The sequence below is a fragment of the Misgurnus anguillicaudatus genome, chromosome 19, assembly GCF_027580225.2.
Source record: "Misgurnus anguillicaudatus chromosome 19, ASM2758022v2, whole genome shotgun sequence".
Lineage (NCBI taxonomy): Eukaryota > Metazoa > Chordata > Actinopteri > Cypriniformes > Cobitidae > Misgurnus > Misgurnus anguillicaudatus.
Genome location: NC_073355.2, coordinates 50,317,917 through 50,342,410, shown reverse-complemented (window position 1 = coordinate 50,342,410; position 24,494 = coordinate 50,317,917). Strand labels below are relative to the sequence as shown.

Below are 24,494 nucleotides of genomic sequence, written 5' to 3'. Positions count from 1 at the left end.
GAGCCTATTTCACACGATGGCGTGAGCTAATAGGACAGGTTGGGCTTCCAACGCCAAGTTTCTACTGGAAAGGTACATTTTGTCATGCTATTTGGAGAAATCCATTTAAAATCACTGCTAGTAAAAGTTGATGTAAGCTATGATTAGCGATGCTAGCCCTGGCACGAGTCACGAACCGCACAAACACGGTAAACATGCCGACAGCAACTTGTAAACAGAGCAAAGAGAAGAACTGAGCTCCTGCATGCTCTCTCTCTGTCTCGTGAACACGTTTAACAGGCGTTCCCTTTGGAAGGAGGGAGAGTGTTGCGTGTGCATTTATATATGGAAAATGCAAAAATATGGAAGGGCGGTTCTTTTAAAAAATTCGGGAAAATCTTCAATGTACGTTGCAAATTGTACATAATGATTTCATTGCATGCTGGAAGAAGGTGCATAGTATTAGTCTTTAACTCATCTTGTAAATATACTTATGCCGCAATAGTTACCGAGCTGATATTCAACCATTATACTGTATGACACTTGCATTACAAGAGAGCGGCTCCTACACTAACAGGATTTTGTTTCTTTTTCCCTGTCTCGTCCTCGAACCTGAAACAATTTGAAATAATTAAACAATTGTAAAAAGCGCTTTATAAACAAAATAGAATTGAATTTTTCTGTGGACTGTTTATGCTTATAGATTGGGCAATCTTTTTGTCTTTGTACTGTTTCACAACAAAACACCATGTTTTTATTATTATTAAGTGATTTCTTTACTGTATAACGATGAGATTAACTGTGTTGGACTGGACTGCAGCTTTAAACTGAGAAAATCTATAGTGAATAATAGTGTACAGTGTATAGTGAGCTTGACGCGAAGCTTAAGTGTAAGCACCATTTAAATAACATAGCGTGTACATAGGTGAGCTATTCATGCGCATCGTGAATGTAAGGATGAAATGGTTAGCTGAAAGGTCCTGCATTCGTGCAGGCTGCAAAATCTGATGACTGTGAACAGCGAGGATCAACCATACGCGTCACAAACTGAATACAGGTGAGCCATCCATGCGCAATGTAAATGTAAGGCGAATAGTTTAAGCTGACAGGACCTGCGTTTGTAATGTAGGAATGTGCAGGCTGTAAAATCTGATGAATATGGACGGCAAGGACCAGCCGGCTGCATCACAAATAATGAGATAGAAGTCCCTGTAGACCATGTCCATGATGAAGCCATTCCTCACGTAGAGTGGGCTTTTAAACCGAGGGGCACTGCTCATTCAGGGAAGGGTATGCCAATGTGATGGCTTCGACAATCCATTTAGATGCCCCGGTTTAGTGATAGGCATACTGAATGACTGTTCCGCGAAACTCACGAACAGCTGATCTGACTTATGGAAGAGCGGTTTGTGTAAATTCTCAGGGCTCTGATGGGGCAGAGCGTGTTTGGTTCGGTTGTTCGTCGTCCCCCGTGGGGAAGCTGAGTAATGAAAAAACTTGAACTCTAAATGGCATAGACAAAACTTTAGGAACATACCCTGCGTTTTTGGTCTATGAATCGCTTTGCAATCGTTAGGGCCAAACTCCATAGACGCAGGGTCAATGGAAAAAGAGTGTAAATCACCCACCCATTAAACTGATGCAAGCACGACCAGAAAAGCGATTTTAAACGAGAGGGCTCGCAGGAACAACTGTTCGAGGGGCTCGACGGGGACCGTTGATAGGTCCCAAGATGTGGCCGTGTGCGGTTGCTGTGGGTTCAGCCTACGAGCTCTGAGAAACTTGTCAATAAAATCATGTTTCCCAATAGAATGGTCGGCTATAGGAGTGTAATCGCTGCTATAGCCACCATGTCGACTTAAAGCGTAGAGGGCGCACGATCGCCGTCCATCAGCTCCTGTAGAATTTGAATTTTATTTATATAGCACATTTAAAAACAACCACTGCGCATGCTCGCTTAGTCTACGAGTCCTTAGGGTGTCCCATCTGTACACTCCGAAGTGTGCTCATCTGCGCCCCCTTTCAACGCTTGATGAGGTATTCGGCGAAGCCTGCACTGCAGCAGGCTTTGTGCACTTTACCAACCCAGAAGTCCTTGCGAAAAAGCAATCAGACCAATCAGACGACAGAAGGGAGGATTTCACAATGATGGGCAACTTCTGTCATGTCTGGTCTGAACTAGTTGATGCATGAAAACAGCACCCTGACTGGTTGACTGGCTAAGTAATTTGAGTATTTTAAAAATACAAAAATACTCATCTTAAATTTATTTAAATACAAATTACATTTCATTTTTCCAAAGGCTTTAAAATACAAAATACTATTTTGTATCTCAAATACGTATTTTAATCCAAATTTAAAAACACTACCAAAAATAACTCATGGATTCTTGATAAATGGACGAGTGTGTGACCCAAGGTTACCAAGTGTCTCAACACAGGCACTCAAGTCCCTGGGACGACCAAACACAACTTCTGTCTTGTTTTTATTAAGACAAAGGATGGTTTTGCTAATAGTAATCAATACACCAAAAAAACATGGTTATTACACTTTTACCACAAAAAAAAAAAACATGGTTAATTTTCAAACATGTTTATTTTTTATTTTTTAGAACAATATTTTGGTGAACATGGTATTCAGATTCAAAGATGTTTTGCCAGTATACATGCTTTATGAATAGGCTGAATTAGTCTTTATCAGACATGCTTAAAACAACTACATGGAAATGCCTTGTTGAAAATAACAATTTTTTCTAGGTTTTTCTAGGTTTCCTAGGTCGGCCATTCCCAAACTAGTGGTCCGCGGACCACTTGTGGTCCGTGAGGGTACTGCAGGTGGTCCGCGTAAAGGCAAAATAAGAATATGTATATTTTAAGAATATGCAGTGTTGTGTCTGAACGAGTTCATTGAACAAAAGTTGAACGTAAATGTAAAAAACCTGATGAATGTTACTGTGAACGGCACGCTGTCTAAGTTTAACGTCGTTCAATAGGGTGCCAGATTTCTATATTCTTCCAGGCGAAAACCCGACTAAAACACACTGTAAACAGGCCTTAATGTGTAGCGGAAAAAACACCCAATCTGGCAACACCGCCACCAGTCAGTGTTCACCAGTCACGCTGCATGCGTCATCAGAACAACACGGAAGATGAAATCTGACGCATTTAGCTTCAGTGTTAAAACTGATAAAATAATTGCTGTCTGTGGTTCTATATGGGCTAGAATGGTTCTCTATTGTTGTGACTTAGATGAAGATCAGAACACATTTTATGACCAACTTATGAAGAAATCCAAGTAAGCCCAAAGGGTTCACATACTTTTTCTTTCAACTGTATATCGCCTGGCAGTGAACTTTGAGCTTTATCATTTTAAAGGTATTATTTATACTATTATAGCAATATTACACACTAACTAAGGTTTAAAAATGGGATCAGGAAGAACGTGACCTTTAAGAAACAAGGGATATCATTGGAAATCTGGAATCTTGTTTACCGCTACAGAAATATTTCATGTTTGTCCATCAGACACTGAAGGGCAGAGCAGCTGCAATGAGCCAGCAGCAAATTTCAGAAGGACTTGCAGTGATGAATCTGCCCTTGGCAGTGTACATGGCACTGACTGCCCGCTGATCAACTTGAACCCAAATATTCAAAATCATCAGAGGAATTTTTAATATAGGTCCTATCTGTACTAACCGACCACAGATTTGAAGTTTATTCATCTATATTCTCGACTAAACGGCTACATTTTATGACACAGAAAGAGTAATATTTTGAATATTGTGCAGGTTTTAAGCTTCATTGCCGTTGACGTGAAATGCATTCTGGGAAACTTGGCTGTCATAAGTCCACACAAGTCACATTGTGATGCATCTGGGGATGTTAAGTGAACTTGGCTTGGATGTGAACTTGGAATTGGAACAGTACTTGTGAAAGGTCATCAGTCGTGGCCCAAGAACACAGATTGAGAAACGGTCTCAATCTTTTTAGCCGTACGCCATTTTTGGCTTTTGTGCACATGTAGACTTTTAGTAAAGATCCTCCAGACAGTTTTATTAATAAGACCTCAGCTGATTTCTAAACTTTGTTGTCGTATCCACACTGTTGACACATGAATGGTTTCTATCGAGTGTGGATTCTCATGTGTTTGTTAAGGGCAGCTTTTGCTTTGCAACACTTTTTACACTCATGGCATGTGAACGGTTTCTCTTCAGTGTGAGTGCTCAAATGTTTCTTAAGTTCACCTGCAGTTGTAAAACTCTTTCCATAGTGATGACAAGTGAACGGTTTCTCTCCAGAGTGAATACTCACGTGTCTATTAAGGTCACGTTTCGTTTTAAAACCTTTTCCACAAAGATGACATATGAATGGTTTTTCTGCAGTGTGAACTTTCATGTGTGCTGTTAGGGTACTCTTACTTCTGAAACTTTTTTTACACTCATGGCATGTGAACGGTTTCTCTCCAGTGTGAATTCTTGTGTGAAACTTAAGGTTACTTTTATTTCTGAAACTGTTTCCGCACAGATGACACGTGAATAGTTTCTCTCCAGTGTGAATTCTTGTGTGACGCTTAAGGTTACTTTTATTACTGAAACTCTTTTCACACAGATGACAAGTGAAAGGTTTCTCTTCAGTGTGAATTCTCACGTGTTTCTTAAGAACACCTTTACTTGTGAAACTATTTCCACACAGATGACAAGTGTAAGGTCTCTCTCCAGTGTGAAGTCTTGCGTGTATCTTAAGTCCACTTTTATATGGGAAACTCTTGTCACAATGCTGGCACACGTGTTGCTTTCCCACCATGTGAGCTTTCTTGTGCTTGCTAAGGCTCGATTGAAAAGTGAAACTCTTTTCACACTGTTGACATTTGAAAGGTTTCTCTTCACTGTGAGTCCTTTTGTGATCTTCAGGGCGTTCTTCTTCACTGAAACTATTTTCACACTTTATGTCTTCTGTCTTCAGAGTTTCTTTCTGTGAAACATTATGGTTTATTTTTACAATCTGATGTTTCTCATCCACTTCAGATTGACTCTCTTCTTTCACTTCCATCATATCTAAAATGAAGACAGTAAATAGTTCATATTGATAAACACATTTGAGATTGTCATGTATCCATGTTATTTTTAATGTGAGGTACATGATGTCATTTGTATTGTTAATTTCTGCTCTTGTAGTTTAACTCTTGTGCTTTGTTCAAAACCCTATAACACTTCTGGTGTTTCCAATATCACCAAACATTGGATTCTATCTTTTTGTCAACTTGTTTTCTTTCAGTTAGGAATAATTAATCCAGTGTTTCCCATACATAGGCTTTACTTGGGCGGTGCGCCCAGGTAAATTGCGACCCGCCCAGGTAAAAAAAATCACTTTACGAATTTCCGTATTTTCTGAACTCAACTGGATGACCCGTGTTTTGGAGAGAGAGAGAGAGAGCGCGAGCGATAGAAAGGTGGGGGCCGGGTGACCGTGAAGATGATGCACGCGTCATAAACTCATCATCCAGCGCGGCAAACTGGATCAACTGCAGCACATACTGAGGTAACTGAGCAGCCAGGGAACTACACTGCGACCAAAATGTTCCCATATGCTTATGTGCATATGTGTTTATAGCATCCAAGTTGGCTTCATTTTGCGTGCAAGCACGGTGTGTCTCTCCCGTTGAGTGTCCGTTCACGTGCTCTCTGTTTCTCAATGAATTGGGTGCGATGCGAAGCAACCTCAGTTTCACATTGTATCCTTTCATGTTTCTGAACTTGAGCAGAGTTTTACCATTAGAGGTCTTTCTTCACTGAGGACGCGGGACCCGTACGGTTCCGGGTTTATATTTTAAATGGTCAGCCGGGTCGGTCCTAGTTCATTACTTCGGGTCCCAAGTCTGATTAATATTGTGTGTAAAACCCGAGTCGATCGGAGAACGGCCGCTAGCGCAAAGCTCGAGTGCTGTTTCAGCGTGCCTCCGGTTTCTTTGGCGATAACAGCTGGCTCTTGTCACGACCACGCGCCGCTTCATTTTTTCTTTATCCCATTTTTTTATAATCTTACAATTAATAGACCATATCTTTACTAAAATCTAAACAGTTTGCACAGAGATTGTAGCAAAAAGCAGTGCTAATACTGAATGAGCAAAGGTCTAGCTGACTCAGGATATAAAAAACGCAAAGCTGGAATGTAAAGTCTGTCATCGGGACAGCAAGTACTTTTAAATCTGAAATAATGAGTGGATTAAGCTTTTTTTAATCGGCAAAAGAGAAATAGAAAGCAGAAGCAGTAAAAGTGCCTAACTAATAGAAATTATTAACATTATAGCATCAGTCACATTTATAATCTATAGACCTGCACTGTCTATTAATATACTGTACATAGTATTGTATATAATTGAGTTTGATAAAAGGGGGCATCAAATTGCTTCATATATCAGTGCAAAAACAAAGTGTTTTCGTGGTGCTTTAACAAACAGTGTCAGCTTTGTTTATGGCAAAGCAAGTTTGGGGTGGTTAGATTAATGAACTATAATGTGAAATTAATATTAATGTTTAATAAATCAAAGTATTGTGTTGTGTCACACATTATTAGTTCTTTGTCACATGTATAGTAGAACATTTTTTGTCGGTGGATATAATGATTGCCCTTTTCACGAGCTACCACCACAAGTAAATTTCAGATCTGTGGGAAACACTGTAATCATATGCCTAATTAATCTGAGCTTATGCACCTCATAATTTTAGTGAAAATAGCATTATCTATGAATAGTGTTGGCAATATTAAATAAAATATGACAAACATTTGCAGTGTTGATCACCATGGGCATTGTTAGGCCATTTTTAGGCGGCTTTGGCCACATTACTTAAACTAATATTAAGAAAATATTAAAGGTATAGCTGAAGATTTTCGTTTTCCGGGTGGATCACCTCTGTTATTGGTCATCCCAGATGTCAATCATTCTAATTATATGTTGACGTATAACCGTCGTACGTGCTCGCCTCTAGGTTCGCTTTCTGCACATGCGCACTTTCACGTGTATGTGTGTTCTGCTACGGTTTCAACCATTCATTGAAGGTCGCGTTTCAAAATGTCGCAAGAGAAAAAGTGTCTACGAATTGTATGACAAGAAGAGAAAGGACTATAAAGAAAGAAACAAGACCAGAGTGTTTATGGGAGACTATTTCACACGCTGGCGTGAGCTAATAGGACAGGTTGGGCTTCCAACGCCAAGTTTCTACTGGAAAGGTACATTTGTCATGCTATTTGGAGAAATCCATTTAAAATCACTGCTAGTAAAAGTTGATGTAAGCTATGATTAGCGATGCTTGCCCTGGCACAAGTCACGAACCGCACAGACACGGTAAACATGCCGACAGCAACTTGTAAACAGAGCAAAGAGAAGAACTGAGCTCCTGCATGCTCTCTCTCTGTCTCGTGAGCACGTTTAACAGGCGTTCCCTTTGGGAGGAGGGAGAGTGTTGCGTGTGCATTTATATATGGATAATGCAAAAATATGGAAGGGCGGTTCTTTTAAATAATTCGGGAAAATCATCAATGTACGTTGCAAATTGTACATAATGATTTCATTGTAGGCTGGAAGAAGGTGCATAGTATTAGTCTTTAACTCATTTTTTAACTATTGCGGCATAAGTATATTTACCGAGCAGATATTCAACCATTATACTGTATGACACTTGCATTACAAGAGAGCGGCTCCTACACTAACAGGATTTTGTTTCTTTTTCCCTGTCTCGTCCTCGAACCTGAAACAATTTGAAATAATTAAACAATTGTAAAAAGCGCTTTATAAATAAAATAGAATTGAATTTTTCTGTGGACTGTCTATGCTTATAGATTGGGCAATCTTTTTGTCTTTGTACTGGTTCACAACAAAACACCATGTTTTTATTCTTGAAGTGATTTCTTTACTGTATAACGATGAGATTAACTGTGTTGGACTGGACTGCAGCTTTAAACTGAGAAAATCTATAGTGAATAATAGTGTACAGTGTATAGTGAGCTTGACGCGAAGGCAAGGCAAGGCAAGGCAAGGCAAGTTTATTTGTATAGCACATTTCATACACAGAGGTCATTCAAAGTGCTTTACATAGAAATGAGAAAACAAAAAATCAAATATACATCAGTTTTAAATATCAATTAAAAGAAAATAAATGTGATTTTAACAAAAACTGTTTAAATGTATGAAAAATAATAAAACAGGAATACAGTATAAAACTGTTAAAAATAAAAATAAAAACAAGAGAAATAAAAATAATTAAAATAGTGCATATAAAATATAGTGCAATCAGTTCGGACGCAGCATAGTGCTCATTCAGTAAATGCATAGCTAAACAGATGTGTTTTGAGTCTGGATTTGAATGTGGCTACTGTTGGAGCACATCTGATCTCTTCTGGAAGCTGGTTCCAGCTGCGACTGGCATAATAGCTAAAAGCTGACTCTCCTTGCTTTGAGTGAACCCTTGGTATTTCTAGCTGATGTGATCCTAATGATCTGAGTGATCTGATAGGTTTATATTCAATGAGCATATCAGCAATGTATTGAGGTCCTAGTCCATTGAGTGATTTATATACCATTAATAATACTTTAAAATCAATCCTAAATGTAACTGGTAGCCAGTGTAGCGACCTGAGGACTGGTGTGATATGTTCATATTTTCTGGTTCTGCTCAGAATCCTGGCAGCAGCGTTCTGAATGAGCTGGAGCTGTCTTATGGTCTTTTTGGGAAGGCCAGTGAGGAGGCCATTACAATAATCCACCCTGCTGGTGATAAAAGCATGCACAAGTTTCTCTAAGTCTTGTCTGGAAACAAAGCATCTAATTCTTGCGATATTTTTGAGATGATAGTATGCTGATTTAGTTATTGCTTTGACATGACTACTGAAACTAAGGTCCGACTCCAGAATCACACCAAGATTCCTGACTTGATTTTTAGTTGTTTGACCCCTAGCGTCAAGGTATGCATTCACCTTGAGAACTTCATCTTTGTTTTTAAACGCAATGACTTCAGTTTTCTCTTTGTTTAACTGAAGAAAGTTTTGGCACATCCAACTGTTAACTTCATCAATGCATTTGCACAGGGAGTCAATGGGGCTGTAGTCATTAGGGGATAGAGCTAAGTAGATCCGAGTGTCATCTGCATAACTGTGATAGGCAATTTGGTTCTCTCTCATTATTTGGCTTAGTGGGAGCATATACAGGTTGAACAGGAGTGGCGCTAGAATTGAGCCTTGCGGGACTCCGCATGTCATGGATGTCCACTCAGATTTATGGCCACCTATAATTACATAATAACCTCTCCCTTCTAAGTATGACCTGAACCATTTTAGGACCATCCCAGAAAGCCCGACCCAGTTTTCCAGCCTGTCAAGAAGTATGTTGTGATCGACAGTGTCAAAAGCAGCACTGAGGTCGAGTAGCACCAGCACTGATAGTTTGCCTGTGTCTGTATTGAGGCGAATATCATTTATTATCTTTATGAGCGCTGTCTCTGTACTGTGGTGTGGTCTGAAACCAGATTGAAAAATGTCAAAGTAACCATTAGAAATTAAGAATTTGTTCAGCTGATTGAAAACAACTTTTTCAATGATCTTGGAAGATTTGAGGAAGATTTGAGATTGGTCTGTAGTTGCTCAATACAGTGTTATCTAGGTTGCTCTTTTTCAGGAGGGGCTTAACAACTGCAGTTTTAAGGGAGTTTGGAAAAGTCCCAGAGTTAAGTGATGAATTTACCACTTTTAGGAGATCTGCTTCTAAACAGTTAAAGACACTTTTGAAAAAAGATGTTGGGAGTGTGTCAAGGGCGCAGGTTGATGTTTTAAGATGCTGTACTGTTTCTTCCAAAATTTTACCATCAACTGCTTCGAAATCAGACATCGTAACTACTTTCTGATGTTGTGGTCTGATTTGTCTGACCCCGGCGCAACTCAAGGATGTGCAGATCACCTTTCTGATATTATTGATTTTCTCAGAGAAGAAGTTAGCAAACTCACTACATTTGCTGTCTGAGAGCATTTCACTTGGAATGTGACTTGGGGGGGGTTGTTAGTCTCTCTATAGTAGCAAAAAGAGTGCGTGTGTTATTTATGTTTTTGTTTATAATATTTGAAAAGAAGGTCTGTCTAGCTTTGCCTAGTTCCACACTGAAAGCACGAAGGCTGAGATGTTTAAACCCTTACTGATAATTAAATCTAGAGTGTGTCCACGATTGTGTGTGGGTCCATGTACATGTTGAGTCAGATCAAACGTATTTAAAACAGCTGTGACATCTTTTGCCATAATACTGTCTGGCTTATCTATGTGAATGTTAAAATCTCCAGCAAGAGCAAAAAAGTCAAACTCTGAGGAAATCATTGATAACAGTTCTGTAAAGTCCTCAACAAATGCTGGAGAGTATTTTGGAGGCCTGTAAATAATGATAAGTAGAATGCGTGGGGTACCTTTCAACACAATACCTAGATATTCAAAAGATGGGTAATTCCCAAATGACACTTGCTTACATTGATAGACATCTTTAAAAAGAGAAGCTACACGTCCATAAGCTTAAGTGTAAGCACCATTTAAATAACATAGCGTGTACATAGGTGAGCTATTCATGCGCATCGTGAATGTAAGGATGAAATGGTTAGCTGAAAGGTCCTGCATTCGTGCAGGCTGCAAAATCTGATGACTGTGAACAGCGAGGATCAACCAGACGCATCACAAACTGAATACAGGTGAGCCATCCATGCGCAATGTAAATGTAAGGTGAATAGTTTAAGCTGACAGGACCTGCGTTTGTAATGTAGGAATGTGCAGGCTGTAAAATCTGATGAATATGGACGGCAAGGATCAGCCGGCTGCATCACAAATAATGAGATAGAAGTCCCTGTAGACCATGTCCATGATGAAGCCATTCCTCACGTAGAGTGGGCTTTTAAACCGAGGGGCACTGCTCATTCAGGGAAGCGTATGCCAATGTGATGGCTTCGACAATCCATTTAGATGCCCCGGTTTAGTGATAGGCATACTGAATGACTGTTTCGCGAAACTCACGAACAGCTGATCTGACTTATGGAAGAGTGGTTTGTGTCAGTTCTCAGGGCTCTGATGGGGCAGAGCGTGTTTGGTTCGGTTGTTCACCGTCCCCCGTGGGGAAGCTGAGTGATGAAACCACTTGAACTCTAAATGGCATAGACAAAACTTTAGGAACATACCCTGCGTTTTTGGTCTATGAATCGCTTTGCAATCGTTAGGGCCAAACTCCATAGACGCAGGGTCAATGGAAAAAAAGTGTAAATCACCCACCCATTAAACTGATACAAGCACGACCAGAAAAGCGGTTTTAAACGAGAGGGCTCGCAGGTACAACTGTTCGAGGGGCTCGACGGGGACCGTTGATAGGTCCCAAGATGGGGCCGTGTGCGGTTGCTGTGGGTTCAGCCTATGAGCTCTGAGAAACTTGTCAATAAAATCATGTTTCCCAATAGAATGGTCGGCTATAGGAGTGTAATCGCTGCTATAGCCACCATGTCGACTTAAAGCGTAGAGGGTGCACGATCGCCATCCATCAGCTCCTGTAGAATTTGAATTTTATTTATATAGCACATTTAAAAACAACCACTGCGCATGCTCGCTTAGTCTACGAGTCCTTAGGGTGTCCCATCTGTACACTCCGAAGTGTGCTCATCTCCGCCCCCTTTCAACACTTGATGAGGTATTCGGCGAAGCCTGCACTGCAGCAGGCTTTGTGCACTTTACCAACCCAAAAGTCCATGCGAAAAAGCAATCAGACCAATCAGACGACAGAAGGGAGGATTTCACAATGATGGGCAACTTCTGTCATGTCTGGTCTGAACTAGTTGATGCATGAAAACAGCACCCTGACTGGTTGACTGGCTAAGTAATTTGAGTATTTTAAAAATACAAAAATACTCATCTTAAATGTATTTAAATACAAATTACATTTCATTTTTCCAAAGGCTTTAAAATACAAAATACTGTTTTGTATTTCAAATACGTATTTTAATCCAAATTTAAAAACACTACCAAAAATAACTCATGGATTCTTGATAAATGGACGAGTGTGTGACCCAAGGTTACCAAGTGTCTCAACACAGGCACTCAAGTCCCTGGGACGACCAAACACAACTTCTGTCTTGTTTTTATTAAGACAAAGGATGGTTTTGCTAATAGTAATCAATACACCAAAAAACATGGTTATTACACTTTTACCACAAAAAAAACATGGTTAGTTTTCAAACATGGTTATTTGTTTATTTTTTAGAACAATATTTTGGTGAACATGGTATTCAGATTCAGTTTTGCCAGTATACATGCTTTATGTATAGGCTGAATTAGTCTTTATGAGACATGCTTAAAACAACTACATGGAAATACCTTGTTGAAAATAACAATTTTTTCTAGGTTTTTCTAGGTTTCCTAGGTCGGGCATTCCCAAACTGTGGTCCGCGGACCACTAGTGGTCCGTGAGGTTACTGCAGGTGGTCCGTGTAAAGGCAAAATAAGAATATGTATATTTTAAGAATATGCAGTGTTGTGCCTAAATGAGTTCATTGAACAAAAGTTGAACGTGAACTGAACGTAATATTACTGCCTAATTAATGTTACTGTGAACGGCAAGCTCTCTCAGTTTAACGTCGTTCAATAGGGTGCCAGATTTCTATATTCTTTCAGGCGAAAACCCGACTAAAACACACTGTAAACAGGCCTTAATGTGTAGCGGAAAAACACCAGTCAGTGTTCACCAGTCACGCTGCATGCATCATCAGAACAACACAGACGCTGCTGAAATTTCTGCCGCGCCACTCAAATAGTTTAATATTAAATAACATCATATTTGTCTTAAATCGTTAACGATTAACATAGGCTGTTAACGCATATTCTGGATCTTGAAATAGACTTTGAATAGCTAACGATATTTAACGTGCACGTGTGGTGTGAAATACATGTAAATTGTCATAAACGCAATTCATCTCAGCGCTTCTCGCCCGGGGTGAGGTCCCCACCTGGCTAGACTTTCAAGGTATGTGCAAGCAAATACAAAAATTAAAAGACAGTCAATGCTAATGTAAACCCTGGTTGGGTGAGGATTTATCCAAGGATATGAAGATGAAATCTGACGCATTTAGCTTCAGTGTTTTAAATATTAACTATGAACTGAAGTAGTTCATTTTAAAACTTGTGAACTGTGAACTGAACTAGTTCATGTAGAAAGTGAACTTTCCCAACACTGAGAATATGTATATAAATAATATTGATATAAGAATATTGATATACATTTTAAATTAAATTGTCAAGTTATTGTGTGAGTACTAAAATAGGCCATATTTTATAATGAGTATTATGAGGTGGTCCACGAAAATTTTTGATTACAAATAGTGGTCCACACACACAAAAAGTTTGAAAACCCCCGTCCTAGGTAATCTATGTGTTGTTTATTTTGCTTGTTATATAAATAAACTACGTTAAAAGTACTTTGTTGTTATTTATTCCTAGCGGAGTTTACCTGAAGTTACGTGTTGACCACTAAAGCCGCTTGTTTATGTTATTAATTCTAAAACCGTCTATAGATGTAGAAAGTTATCATTTTATGGATTTTACTTTATTTCCCCCACATGTTTCTCAATGCCAAATTTCTGTTTTTATGATTATTCCTTAACCCTCAAAGATAAAGAATGATAAATAGCCACCAACCTATTTGTTTCTCAGTATCTTCATCCTTTATTCTGCATGGTTGTGGATCTGTCATCTTCTCAAGCTCCTCTTTCACCAGCATCAACATTATATCATGAAGATTTCAGTTGTCACACATGAAGTGATTTCTCTGTGTGTTTGACTCAAGCATTTATTGGTGGATTGTTGTAGGAGGAGCTTCACTGAAGATCTCAATCACTTTCACTCTATGGGTGTGAACTAGAAATGAAAGACGATGCATTAAAACATTTAATGTCAGTAAAACATTCACCATCTGTTTCAGACTTTTTTTAATGTTTCACTTCTGTAATTTTATTTAAAATACATAATTGTTTAATTTCTAACGTTGACCCTCGTGTTATACTAAGATTGGCTTTTCTGTTATGGGGGTGTAATAATTTACTTGTTTTCTTCTAACACATTAATTACAGATCTGAATCTTATGTTTGGTGTAGACCTATGTGATTCTACCTTTTTTCAATTAATTTGAATAAACATTTTGATTGGGCGATTAAGGTTTTGAATAAAAGTTATTTACACATGTCAAAGTAAAATGATGCAGACATCATCTGATTATTGCAGAGGGGTTTTCCTGCATTGAAAATTATTTAGGACCCAACCAGATTACAAAAACAAATTTATATTATTTTATTTACTTTTGATCTGTGGACGCTGTGGGAAAAGTAAAGAACACCATTTTCTTTCTCAAATTTTTATTTTAAATTTGGGGAAATTTCTATAAACTATATCATATACAAACATAAATAAACATACTTTTGGTTTGGTCATAAGCAGACATGTATGCAAGGTAATACAAATTTAAAAAATGACATCTTGACTGATTTAACTGTAAGTAGAACTTTAATTTTTTCCTTCAGTGTGTATCACAAAATCATTATAAGCATTATTAGGGCCCGAGCACACCGGGGTGTGAGCAGGGGCGTAGCAAGCTTTTCAAAAGTGTGGGGGATGGATAACATTTTACATTTGACATAAACACACCAAAAACACACGTACGTGCACCTGGGATGGAATTAAGCACCACCCATGACACAAACACACCCTTTGTTCCTTCATAGACTTCTTTCTCAAACTGTAACATTCATTTTTCATTGCTCACCTGTGAACCTTCCTGTGCTCTCTCTTAAACTGATGCCTCCAGCAACCTCCTCTCCTAAACAACGGTGCAGTCATAAAGGAATAAGGCTGTGGTACTAGCAAACCTTAGTGAAATTTGAAAAGTAATGTATTAAATTAATGCAACAATATATAATGGTAATAGGCTACTGTTGTTTAATGTCAACATTATCAACTTTCAGCTTTCAACTTACAGGATTTCTCTTAAAAAAGGTGTCAATCTTCTCCTGCCTCTTTCTTTTCTGTATCTTATTGATAGTGGTAAACTTGATAGTGACATGGGTCTGACGGGACTGTGACTGCTAAATTTTGCTTACTTGTGCCCTGAAAAGCTTTTTCTCTGGTGGTCTAAATAATGTAACAATTTACCGTTTTTACATTTAAATAATATAGGCTACACTTTTCTTTCATTGTTTGCATACCTGTTGAAGAACTATGTCATCATTTCTCCTTTTTTTTCTCCTCAACAAGTACAATCATACACAACCGGTAGTATTAACAAAGTATTCAGCTAATCAACAAACAATGCTCAAAATATCAAAATCAATTGCACTAGCAATAAACTCATAAATACGCTGCTTAACAATTGCAATTTGTCCCTCATCCTCGTCAATTCCCTGCCTTCTTCATCATAGGTTATACATTGCATGCCACATAGTCTACTAACTACATGACCGAATTTAGCCAGCTGCTGAATTTAACTCAATTAGCATTAGTCCCAAACACATATCAAGCTTATTCAAAAACCTCAAAAGCATACATAGAGTTAATTAAAGTGTTTAATAACGTTTTTAAACACTCATTCAAAGTAGCCTACCTGAAATAGGGTGATGTAAATAAACATAAGTTCCCGCCTCCTCAGCGCGAGCTGACCGATCAATCTAACACACCAAGAGAGGCGGGACTTAAGGCAGAACAGCCAATCATCAGCCGGGAACACTCAAAGCCGGCGTCATGTTTGAGAGGGGAGGGGGAGAGGAGGCAGCATAGCGCAGCTGACACAGAGCGGCCAGAGAAACGGAGGAGCGACTTTAGTAAGGGGTTCTTGCAAAACTGCAGAAAAAGTGTGGGTGTTGAACCCTCTCACCGGGAAAAGTTGTCAACTGGTAAGTGTGGACTAACAGGTCAGACATAGGTGTGTCTCTTAAGTCGCTCACTAGTGCCCCCGTTTGTCTAAAATGTGGGGTTTGTTTTACCTACAGTACCCAAATGGGTCAGTAACAACATTAAATAGCCCACTGATATTAACCCACTTGATGCACTTGCCCACCCTGCATTGTTTTCTCTGAGGCACCATGTTGCGGTAAATAAACGTGTGAGGGCCCGCCATCGCTGCTTGCAGCTATATTTATTATTATCTTCCTCCGAATTCAGCGGGACTTTAGAGGGCCTCAACATGCCCAAAAACTAATTAAATTTTGCACAGATGTCAAGGGTGGTGAAAATGTACATGTGGTGTAGGCTTTGGAATTAGGCGTGGGAAAATGGCTCTATAGCTCCACCTACAAATTTTCAACGAAGCAGCCCTCGGACTGTGTTTGACGTACAATTACGAAATTCGGTACACTTCCGTTGCATGACAAGACCTACAAAAAAGTCTCCTGGAGCGAAGCCATAAACCAAACAGGAAGTCAGCTATTCGGAGATATTTATATTATTTATATTATATTTTATAATTTTGTGAACTGGGGGCAGTTTTTGTCATTTCCAGGCGTCATACTTTAACAAACTCCCCCTATAGATTTCATTGGACCATCTTCATATTTGGTGAGTGTTATCTTAAAGCCTTGGTGATGCTAAATTGCGAAGGATTTGACTCTACGTAACAATTTGTGTTGGTTCTGGCCCGACCAAGTTTGATGTTTTCCTATGAAACAGGAAGTTGCTGGAACTTAGGCATACAATGTCCAATCTGTCCCAAATTTTACATGATTGCTAAGAGTCCTGACCTGAACACATCTACATAAAAATTTGCATTTATAGTCATAGCACCACCTAAAACCTAACCTAAAGAGGCATGTTTTAGCACCACTTAAATATTCAAAGAAGCAGCCCTCGGACTGTGTTTAACATGTGTGTACGAATTTCGGTATGCTTCTGTATCATGACAAGACCTACAAAAAAGTTTCTTGGAGAAATGCCCTAAACCAAACAGGAAGTCACCTATTTTCAATTATTTCTCAGATTTTGGTCAGAGTTTTGGTCTCAGAGTTTTTGTCATATCCAGCAGTCATACTTTATCTCCTCCTAGAGTTTTTATCCAGGGAGCTACACTGCGACCAAAATGGTCGCATATGCGACCTTTTGAACTGCCGTTGCGACCCTATTTTTTAATGGGTCGCAAATGTGCTACCTAATGTTTTAGACAATATACTATGATTTACTATAAGCATTTATTAAAACAGAAATGTGGATTTTAAGAATACGTTTTATAACGTGCTCTGAGCCATCAACACCTTGGCTTCATTTTGCGTGAAAGCACGTCGTGTCTCTCCCTATCAGTGTGCGTTTGCGTGCTCAGCTGTTTCTCAATGAATTGGGTGCGACGCGACGCAAGCAAGCGCAGTGTCTTCCATGTTTCTGAACTTGAGCAAAGGTCTTTCTTCACTGAGGACGCGGGACCCGTATGGTTCCGGGTTTGTATTTTAAATGGTCTGTCGGGTCCGGTTAGGTCCTAGTTTAATTACTTTGGGTCCCAAGTCTGATTAATATTGAGTTTATAACCCGAGTCGATCGGAAAACGGCCATGAGCGCTCCCGCGCTAAAGCTCGAGTGCAGTTTAGCGTGCCTTCGGTTTCTATGGCGATGGTTCTTGTTACGACCACGCGCTGCGTTTTCTTTCTCACATGTTTTTAATAATCTTATTATTAATAAACCATATATTTTCTAAAACCATATCCATATTAAGTTTGCACAGATTGTAGCAAAAAAGCAGTGCTAATGTCAAGCCCATTGCACTAAACGAGCAAAGCAATGTAAAGTTTGTCACCTGGACAGCAAGTAGATTTGAAAATAAAATAAGTGGAATAATATTATTGAAATAATAAGTGGATTAAGCTTTTTAAATCGGCAAGAGAGAGATAGAAAGATAGAGCAGAAGCAGTAAAAGTGCCTATTTAATAGAAATTATTACCATTATAACATCAGTCATAACATCAGTCACATTTATAATCTATAGACCTGCACTGTCTATTAATATACTATACATAGTATTGTATTATATTGAGTTTGATAAAAGGGGTCTAATTGCTTCATATATCAGTGCAAAAACAGTAAGTGTTTTCGTGGTGCTTTGACAAACAGTGTCAGCTTTGTTAATGGCAAAGAAAGTTTGGAGTGTTTAGATTAATGAAATATAATGTGAAATTAATATTAATTTTCAATAAATCAAAGTATTGTGTTGTGTCACACATTATTAGTTCTTCGTCACATGTATAGTAGACCATTATTTGTCAGTGGGTAATGATTGCCCTTTTTACCGGTTACCACCACCAAGTAAATTTCAGATCTGTGGGAAACACTGACTGCAACGTTTAAGAAAACAAGGTGGCATGTGGTTTAAAAGATGGCAAGTAAAATAAAAAGCATATCTGTATGCAATACAGTTTCATTATTGTTCATTATTAACCAGAGCGCCTTAATATAACTTGAAAAAAATATGTGCGACCAAATCATATTTTGCGCCAGTAACTGAAAAAGTTGGTAGCGCAAGTGCCACCAGTGGAAAAAGTTAGTGTAGTTCCCTGTTATCAGATCATTATTATATTTGGCGAGTATCATCTTAAGGCCTTTGTGATGCTAAATTGCAAAGGAATCTAAAAATTTGTGTCTGTTCTGGCGCCCCAAAGCTTGACGTTTTGCTATAAAACAGGTTGCTGGAACTCAGGCATACAGTGTCCGATCTGTCCCAAACTTCACATGATTAATAAGATACCTGGACTGAACACATATACATGCCAATAGTAACTTATGGTCAAAGCGCCACCAGCTGGCAACAGGAAGTGACATGTTTACAATGATTATGCAATGTCCAAACCGTCCCAAATTTTACATGATTTATAAGAGTCCTGGACTGAACACATCTACATGCCAATAATCACTTATGGTCATAGCGCCACCAGCTGGCAACAGGAAGTGACATGTTTACAATGATTATGCAATGTCCAATCCGTCCCAAATTTTACATGATTAATAAGAGTCCAGGATTGAACACATCTACATGCCAATAGTCACTTATGGTCATAGTGCCACCAGCTGGCAACAGGAAGTGACATGTTTACAATGATTATGCAATGTCAGATCTACCCTACATTTTAAATGATCAATAAGAGTCCTGGACTGAACACATATACGTGCCAATATTTACATATAGTCTCTCTCGCTCACTCACTGACTCACTCACTCACTCACTCACTCACTCACTCACACACTTACTCACACACTCACTCACACACACACTCACACACTCACACACTCACACACTCACACACTCACTCACACACACACTCACACACTCACTCACACACTCACTCACTCACTCACTCACAGGCTCACTCACAGGCTCACTCACAGGCTCACTCACAGGCTCACTCACAGGCTCACTCACAGGCTCACTCACTCACTCACTCACTCACAGGCTCACTCACTCACACACTCACTCACACACACACTCACACACACACACACTCACACACACACTCACTCACTCACTCACACACTCACTCACTCACACACTCACTCACACACTCACTCACACACTCACTCACACACTCACTCACACACTCACTCACACACTCACTCACACACTCACTCACACACTCACACACTCACTCACACACTCACACACTCACACACTCACACACACGCTATCTTACACAATGCTACCTCACTGTCATTTGTAATTAGCAACAGGAAATGTGGCACATTATACTACACTTTTAAATGGTTCACTTATATTTATATTCTTAAAAGCCTATTGACTAGGGCTGTCAAAATTGCTAAAAAATTACGTTCGAATATTCAAAACTCCCTGAGGTCTGCTCCATCCTCGACACTGATCGATTCATGTCCTAAACAAATGAACGAAATTAATTTCTCCGTTATGACCTCTTGTCGTGTTGCAGACAAATAGCTTGTGGCGGGCGATGCAAAGTAAGTGTTAAGACGTGACTGTTTAGCTGGAGTTCCACACATTGTGGTCTCGTACACACTGCGAACTTTCAGGAGTGACAACCGCATTTAATTGTGAAAATGTGATGATTGACACGGAGATAACCATAGCAACGGTCTGCCGTCTCACGTGCTTATCACTCACAGCTTTGATGAAAATAATTTAACAGCATTATGTTTTGCAATAAACCTCGTCGTGTTGTTGTGTATTGTACGTATTTGTGAGGCTGCGCGCGCTCTTGCAGTGTTGCCAGGTCCTCGTCTTTTTTGTACTCACATACCATTTTAGCGCTTAACCGTTTATGGCTTTTGGCTCATGAAGCGATCAAGTTTTTGGTGTTGTTAAAATGTGAAGGTGCCAGTCCCAATATTTTGATCTTTGAGGTAAAGCGTTTGGATTTATTTTGGTTTATTATTGGATTTATCTTGTTTTTTAGTGCAATATCTGGCAACACTGAGCAGCAAACGCTTGTGCCTCTGTCATTCTCTGTACCGCACATACAGAAGACTTTTCCCCCTTGTAATAATTTATTTCTTCAGAAGAGAGACCTGTCATGTCCATGATGCACGTTTAAACACTTAATTAACTACTAGTTGTTCAGTTCGGTTATGTAGGCTACACACTATGCAAAGTTTATGTAAACGCGGTTGTCACTGCAGTTTGTGGGAGTTAATGCGGTTGTATTACTGAAGTGTGTGTGTACAGAACAGGATTAAGCATTAAAAGTTGAAGTGACAAACGAATTAATATGCAGTGTGTACAAAATGCCATGCTCATTTGGATGCACATTTTCGAGATGTGACATCACGATGCTAGTGGTTGAATGGTATGCTAACAACTTTATCTCACGGCTCAACAATTTTACCTCCTACTGACAAAAATCCAAAGTACTTCCAGACATAGCTTTTTAGATTTTTGGGGGTTAAAATCGCTTTCTCTGCTGCGGTCGACTTTCTGCCATCTTCCATGCAAGACGCGTCAACTGTACAGACAATGTGACTACTGTGACCTGTCCCTGAACCAGGCGCGCTAGTGCGCCCACTCACAAAGCAGGCAACCACGCCTCTCCTACCGCAGACTATAAAAAATTATTTATTTGAATATTAATTTTCATATTCAAAATTCTTTTTTTTAACTATTCGAATATATATTCGAATTTAGAATATTCTTTGACAGCCCTACTATTAACTACTGTTCCCTTTAATTCTTATGCAACTACGTGGCGGTGTCATGTGTGCGAGGGCCCTTCCATCACTGCTTGCAGTTTTAATTATAGTTATTATAATAGTGCTCACTTACATTTAGATATCTGATTTACTGGCTAGCTACTGCATAAACACATTTTAGTATTTGCTAGTTAAACTATAATGCCATAGATCAAATATATTTATCCAAGTTTATCATCAAAACTTACTTTACTTGATGTAGTCCTTGTGGTCAAATGCAAGTGTGGCTTCTGTAGTAGTCAAGGCCTGGAAAATGGAGGGGAATCAACCCCCTTAATGATATATGGTGGATTTTTTTAATTTCAGGGTGATTGAGAGTGTATTGGTGTAATGACGGATCATGGATGGATGAATGTGTGGATATCTATCTATTATAGGTATATCCACCTTTAGTATATAGTAGGGCTGGTTATCGATTCAGATGTTCCAGATCGATTCAATTTCTACAAGCTATTCGATTTCGATTTTGATTTTCGATTCTCGGGTTGGTTATTATACTGGATTCTCGATTCAACTCAATGAATATAGATTTGATACAAATACTATATTAATAAAAAAAAATAACAGTAAACAGCAGTTTAAAAGTGGGTAATTAATAAAAAGAAATTAAAAGCCACAACACTAACGTTGTCGTCTTGCTTGCGAAATCTAAAATGCTTCTATACCTCTTACTTTTTATGTGAAGGTGGCATCAACGTTGATGAAGCACCTAAAACCGCCATTTTAAGCACTGAATAAATGAATGACAGGCTCCTTGGCAACATTGCGCAAGGCAAAAAAGAGGGTGACAACTAGTGAAGAAGACTAATAATTTGATTAACATTAATCTTATGTTCAATGTTTGCAGAAAAAATATGGGGGGGGGGAATCAATTCTGCTCTTTGAGAATCGATTCTGAATCGACCACGTTTTAAAAAACGATTAATCAAAAAATTGTTTTTTTCCCCAGCCCTAGTATATAGACAGAATTTTATTGAATTATTTGTGTTTAAACTTAATTTATAGCCCACCTATAGCCCATATCACATTCTCTGGTCAAACCATTCCACTATCATCGACATTGATCCTTCACTCACTCCACTGGCTCCATGTCTCATACAGGATTAATTATAAAATCATCCTACTTGCCCATCAATGCATACACGGAAAGCACCCCCCTACTTAACTACTCAACACAAAACTCTTCACGCAACCTCCGTTCTGAAAACAAAGCCCTTCTTCAACCCCCGCACTATTGGGGATCAAGCCGTCTTTGGAATTCTCTTCCAGACAACCTAAGGGCTCCTCAAGCCATGGATTCTTTAAAGAAAGGTTTCTTTTTATCTTTTCTCTCATGTTTTTAACTTTTGTTTATAATCATGCTTTTAAATTTGTTTATACTCTGTAGCACTTTGGGATTGTTTTTAACTATGAAAAGTGCTTTACAAATAAAATATATTATTATTATTATAAAGTATATAAAGTAGTACGTTAAAATGACTTGGACTTGCAATTTGATAATAACTTAAAGACTGCTAAAAATGTTTTACAGTGTGCATAATACAAATCCACACGATGAATGAATGTACTAAATAAACTAACGAGACACCACTACTCATTAAAAAAGGGGAGGAGACTGCCAGAAACTCTGAGTTTACTAAATAAAACCTGCTCCCGACCAGGTTAGGTTAGGTTCACAAGTTACCCCGGAAACAGACTCTGAGTATAAGTTACCTCTCCTTCAGAAACAGGCTTGATTTACCTCACTGTCTCAGGTTTAACCTACCTCCCATTCTGAGGGGGTTTTCACACCTGCCTTGTTTAGTTCGATTGAATCGTACCAGAGTTCGATTGCTCAGTTGGTGCAGTTCGTTTGGGCAGGTGAGAATGCAGCAATCGAACTCTGGTGCACACCAAAAGCAGGCCAAACAGCTTGCAGAGGTGGTCTCGGTCCGCTTTCAAACGAACTCCAGAGCGGTTCGTTTCTGGTGAGAACACGATCCGAGATCGAACCGACCTAACTGCAAAAGTAGTTGCCGTAGTTAACTGCGCAGTGCACTATCGGATGAGGAAGTGTTTGTTGACCGTTTCTATTAGCAATATTAGCACAATGACAAATCCCGGACATACCTGGGTTGGAGGAGGTGCGGGCGGAGCCTCGGAAATTTTTTTGTCTTCGCCGTTTGTAGCGCATTAAACTGTTGTTTTCAAGCCGCATCCGCGATTCATTCTGAAAATGAACAGTTTGTCTAGAGTGCTGTATACAAACTATGTATAACAACCACGGAGACTTAATTACAGCGCGCAGCCGTCTGTCCAGGTGTCTGCTGTATTATCCTTCTTTTGTTTACTTCCGGGGGTTCCGTTGGAATTTCCCGCACGTTGATTCTGACCAATCGTGAAGCAGTTTAGGAAATACGTTCAAATACATGTGGCCAATGAGTGATGTTGTTCTTATCACATGACAGAATTTTGGTTAGTTTCAATTGGTGCGGATCAGAGCAATCAGTGTGGTGTGAAATGGAACCAAATCTGCTAAAAAAAGTTACAATTTATAATTTTTTGCTTTTGGTCTGGACCAAATGAACTGAATTACAGATGTGAAAACGCCCTGAAACAGAAAACCCTGAGTTTCCCTCATTTCAGAGTTAACAAACTCAGTTTTCACTTAACCACCTTTTTGAAACAGGTCCCAGGACAGGGTTTAGATGAATCCAGCAGGACCAGGATTTCATTATTTTAGGCCATTTAAGTTGTTTTTACAGACATATTTTACAACAACTATTCGCCATTTTAGACAAAACAATGACAATGATGTATTTAAACTTATGTCAGTACAGGTTGTTGTCAGTTAAGACAACTCAAATATCAATTTAAGTCTGGGACTACAATTAAACCCTGTCTGGAAAGCCGCCCATAAGTGTTCATTTGGAGCAGAGATTTGTGTGTAAAAAATATTAATCTAACAAATATTTTTTTAATGATAGACCAAAGTCAAAAAGCCTTAGTTTGTACACCGCTCTCCCCTATCGTTACTAAATATAAAGGTAAATAAGAACTAAAATAAGAAGTGATAAATAGAGATGCAGTTCTCGGGTAATTTTAAAGTTGTCTGAATAGCGCACAACTTCCGATTTTAGTCCTCGATCTCCATATACACTGGTTCATAATACATGTGTAAAAACATTGAATAATAATGGTATTAAACTTGCTGGACATTACCTCAAAGTACACAACTGTATGAGTCAGGAGATGTTTATGACGCTGTCCGGACAATGAATCCCTGCTCCAGAGACAACAGTGAGTCC

General features: G+C 39.0%; 2 protein-coding genes across 3 annotated transcripts in view; both read right to left on the bottom strand.

Annotated features, from left to right (window-relative positions):
* The window catches only part of LOC129422930 (uncharacterized), a 41,749-nt gene extending 27,869 nt beyond the window's left edge, over positions 1-13,880 (bottom strand). Inside the window, exon 1 of the mRNA XM_073857935.1 lies at positions 13,675-13,880. Coding sequence (XP_073714036.1) covers positions 13,675-13,762 — 88 coding nt within the window. The 5' untranslated portion in view covers positions 13,763-13,880. The remainder of the gene's footprint in view (positions 1-13,674) is intronic.
* The window catches only part of LOC129422537 (uncharacterized), a 681,876-nt gene that overhangs the window by 222,228 nt on the left and 435,154 nt on the right, over positions 1-24,494 (bottom strand). The window lies entirely within an intron of this gene.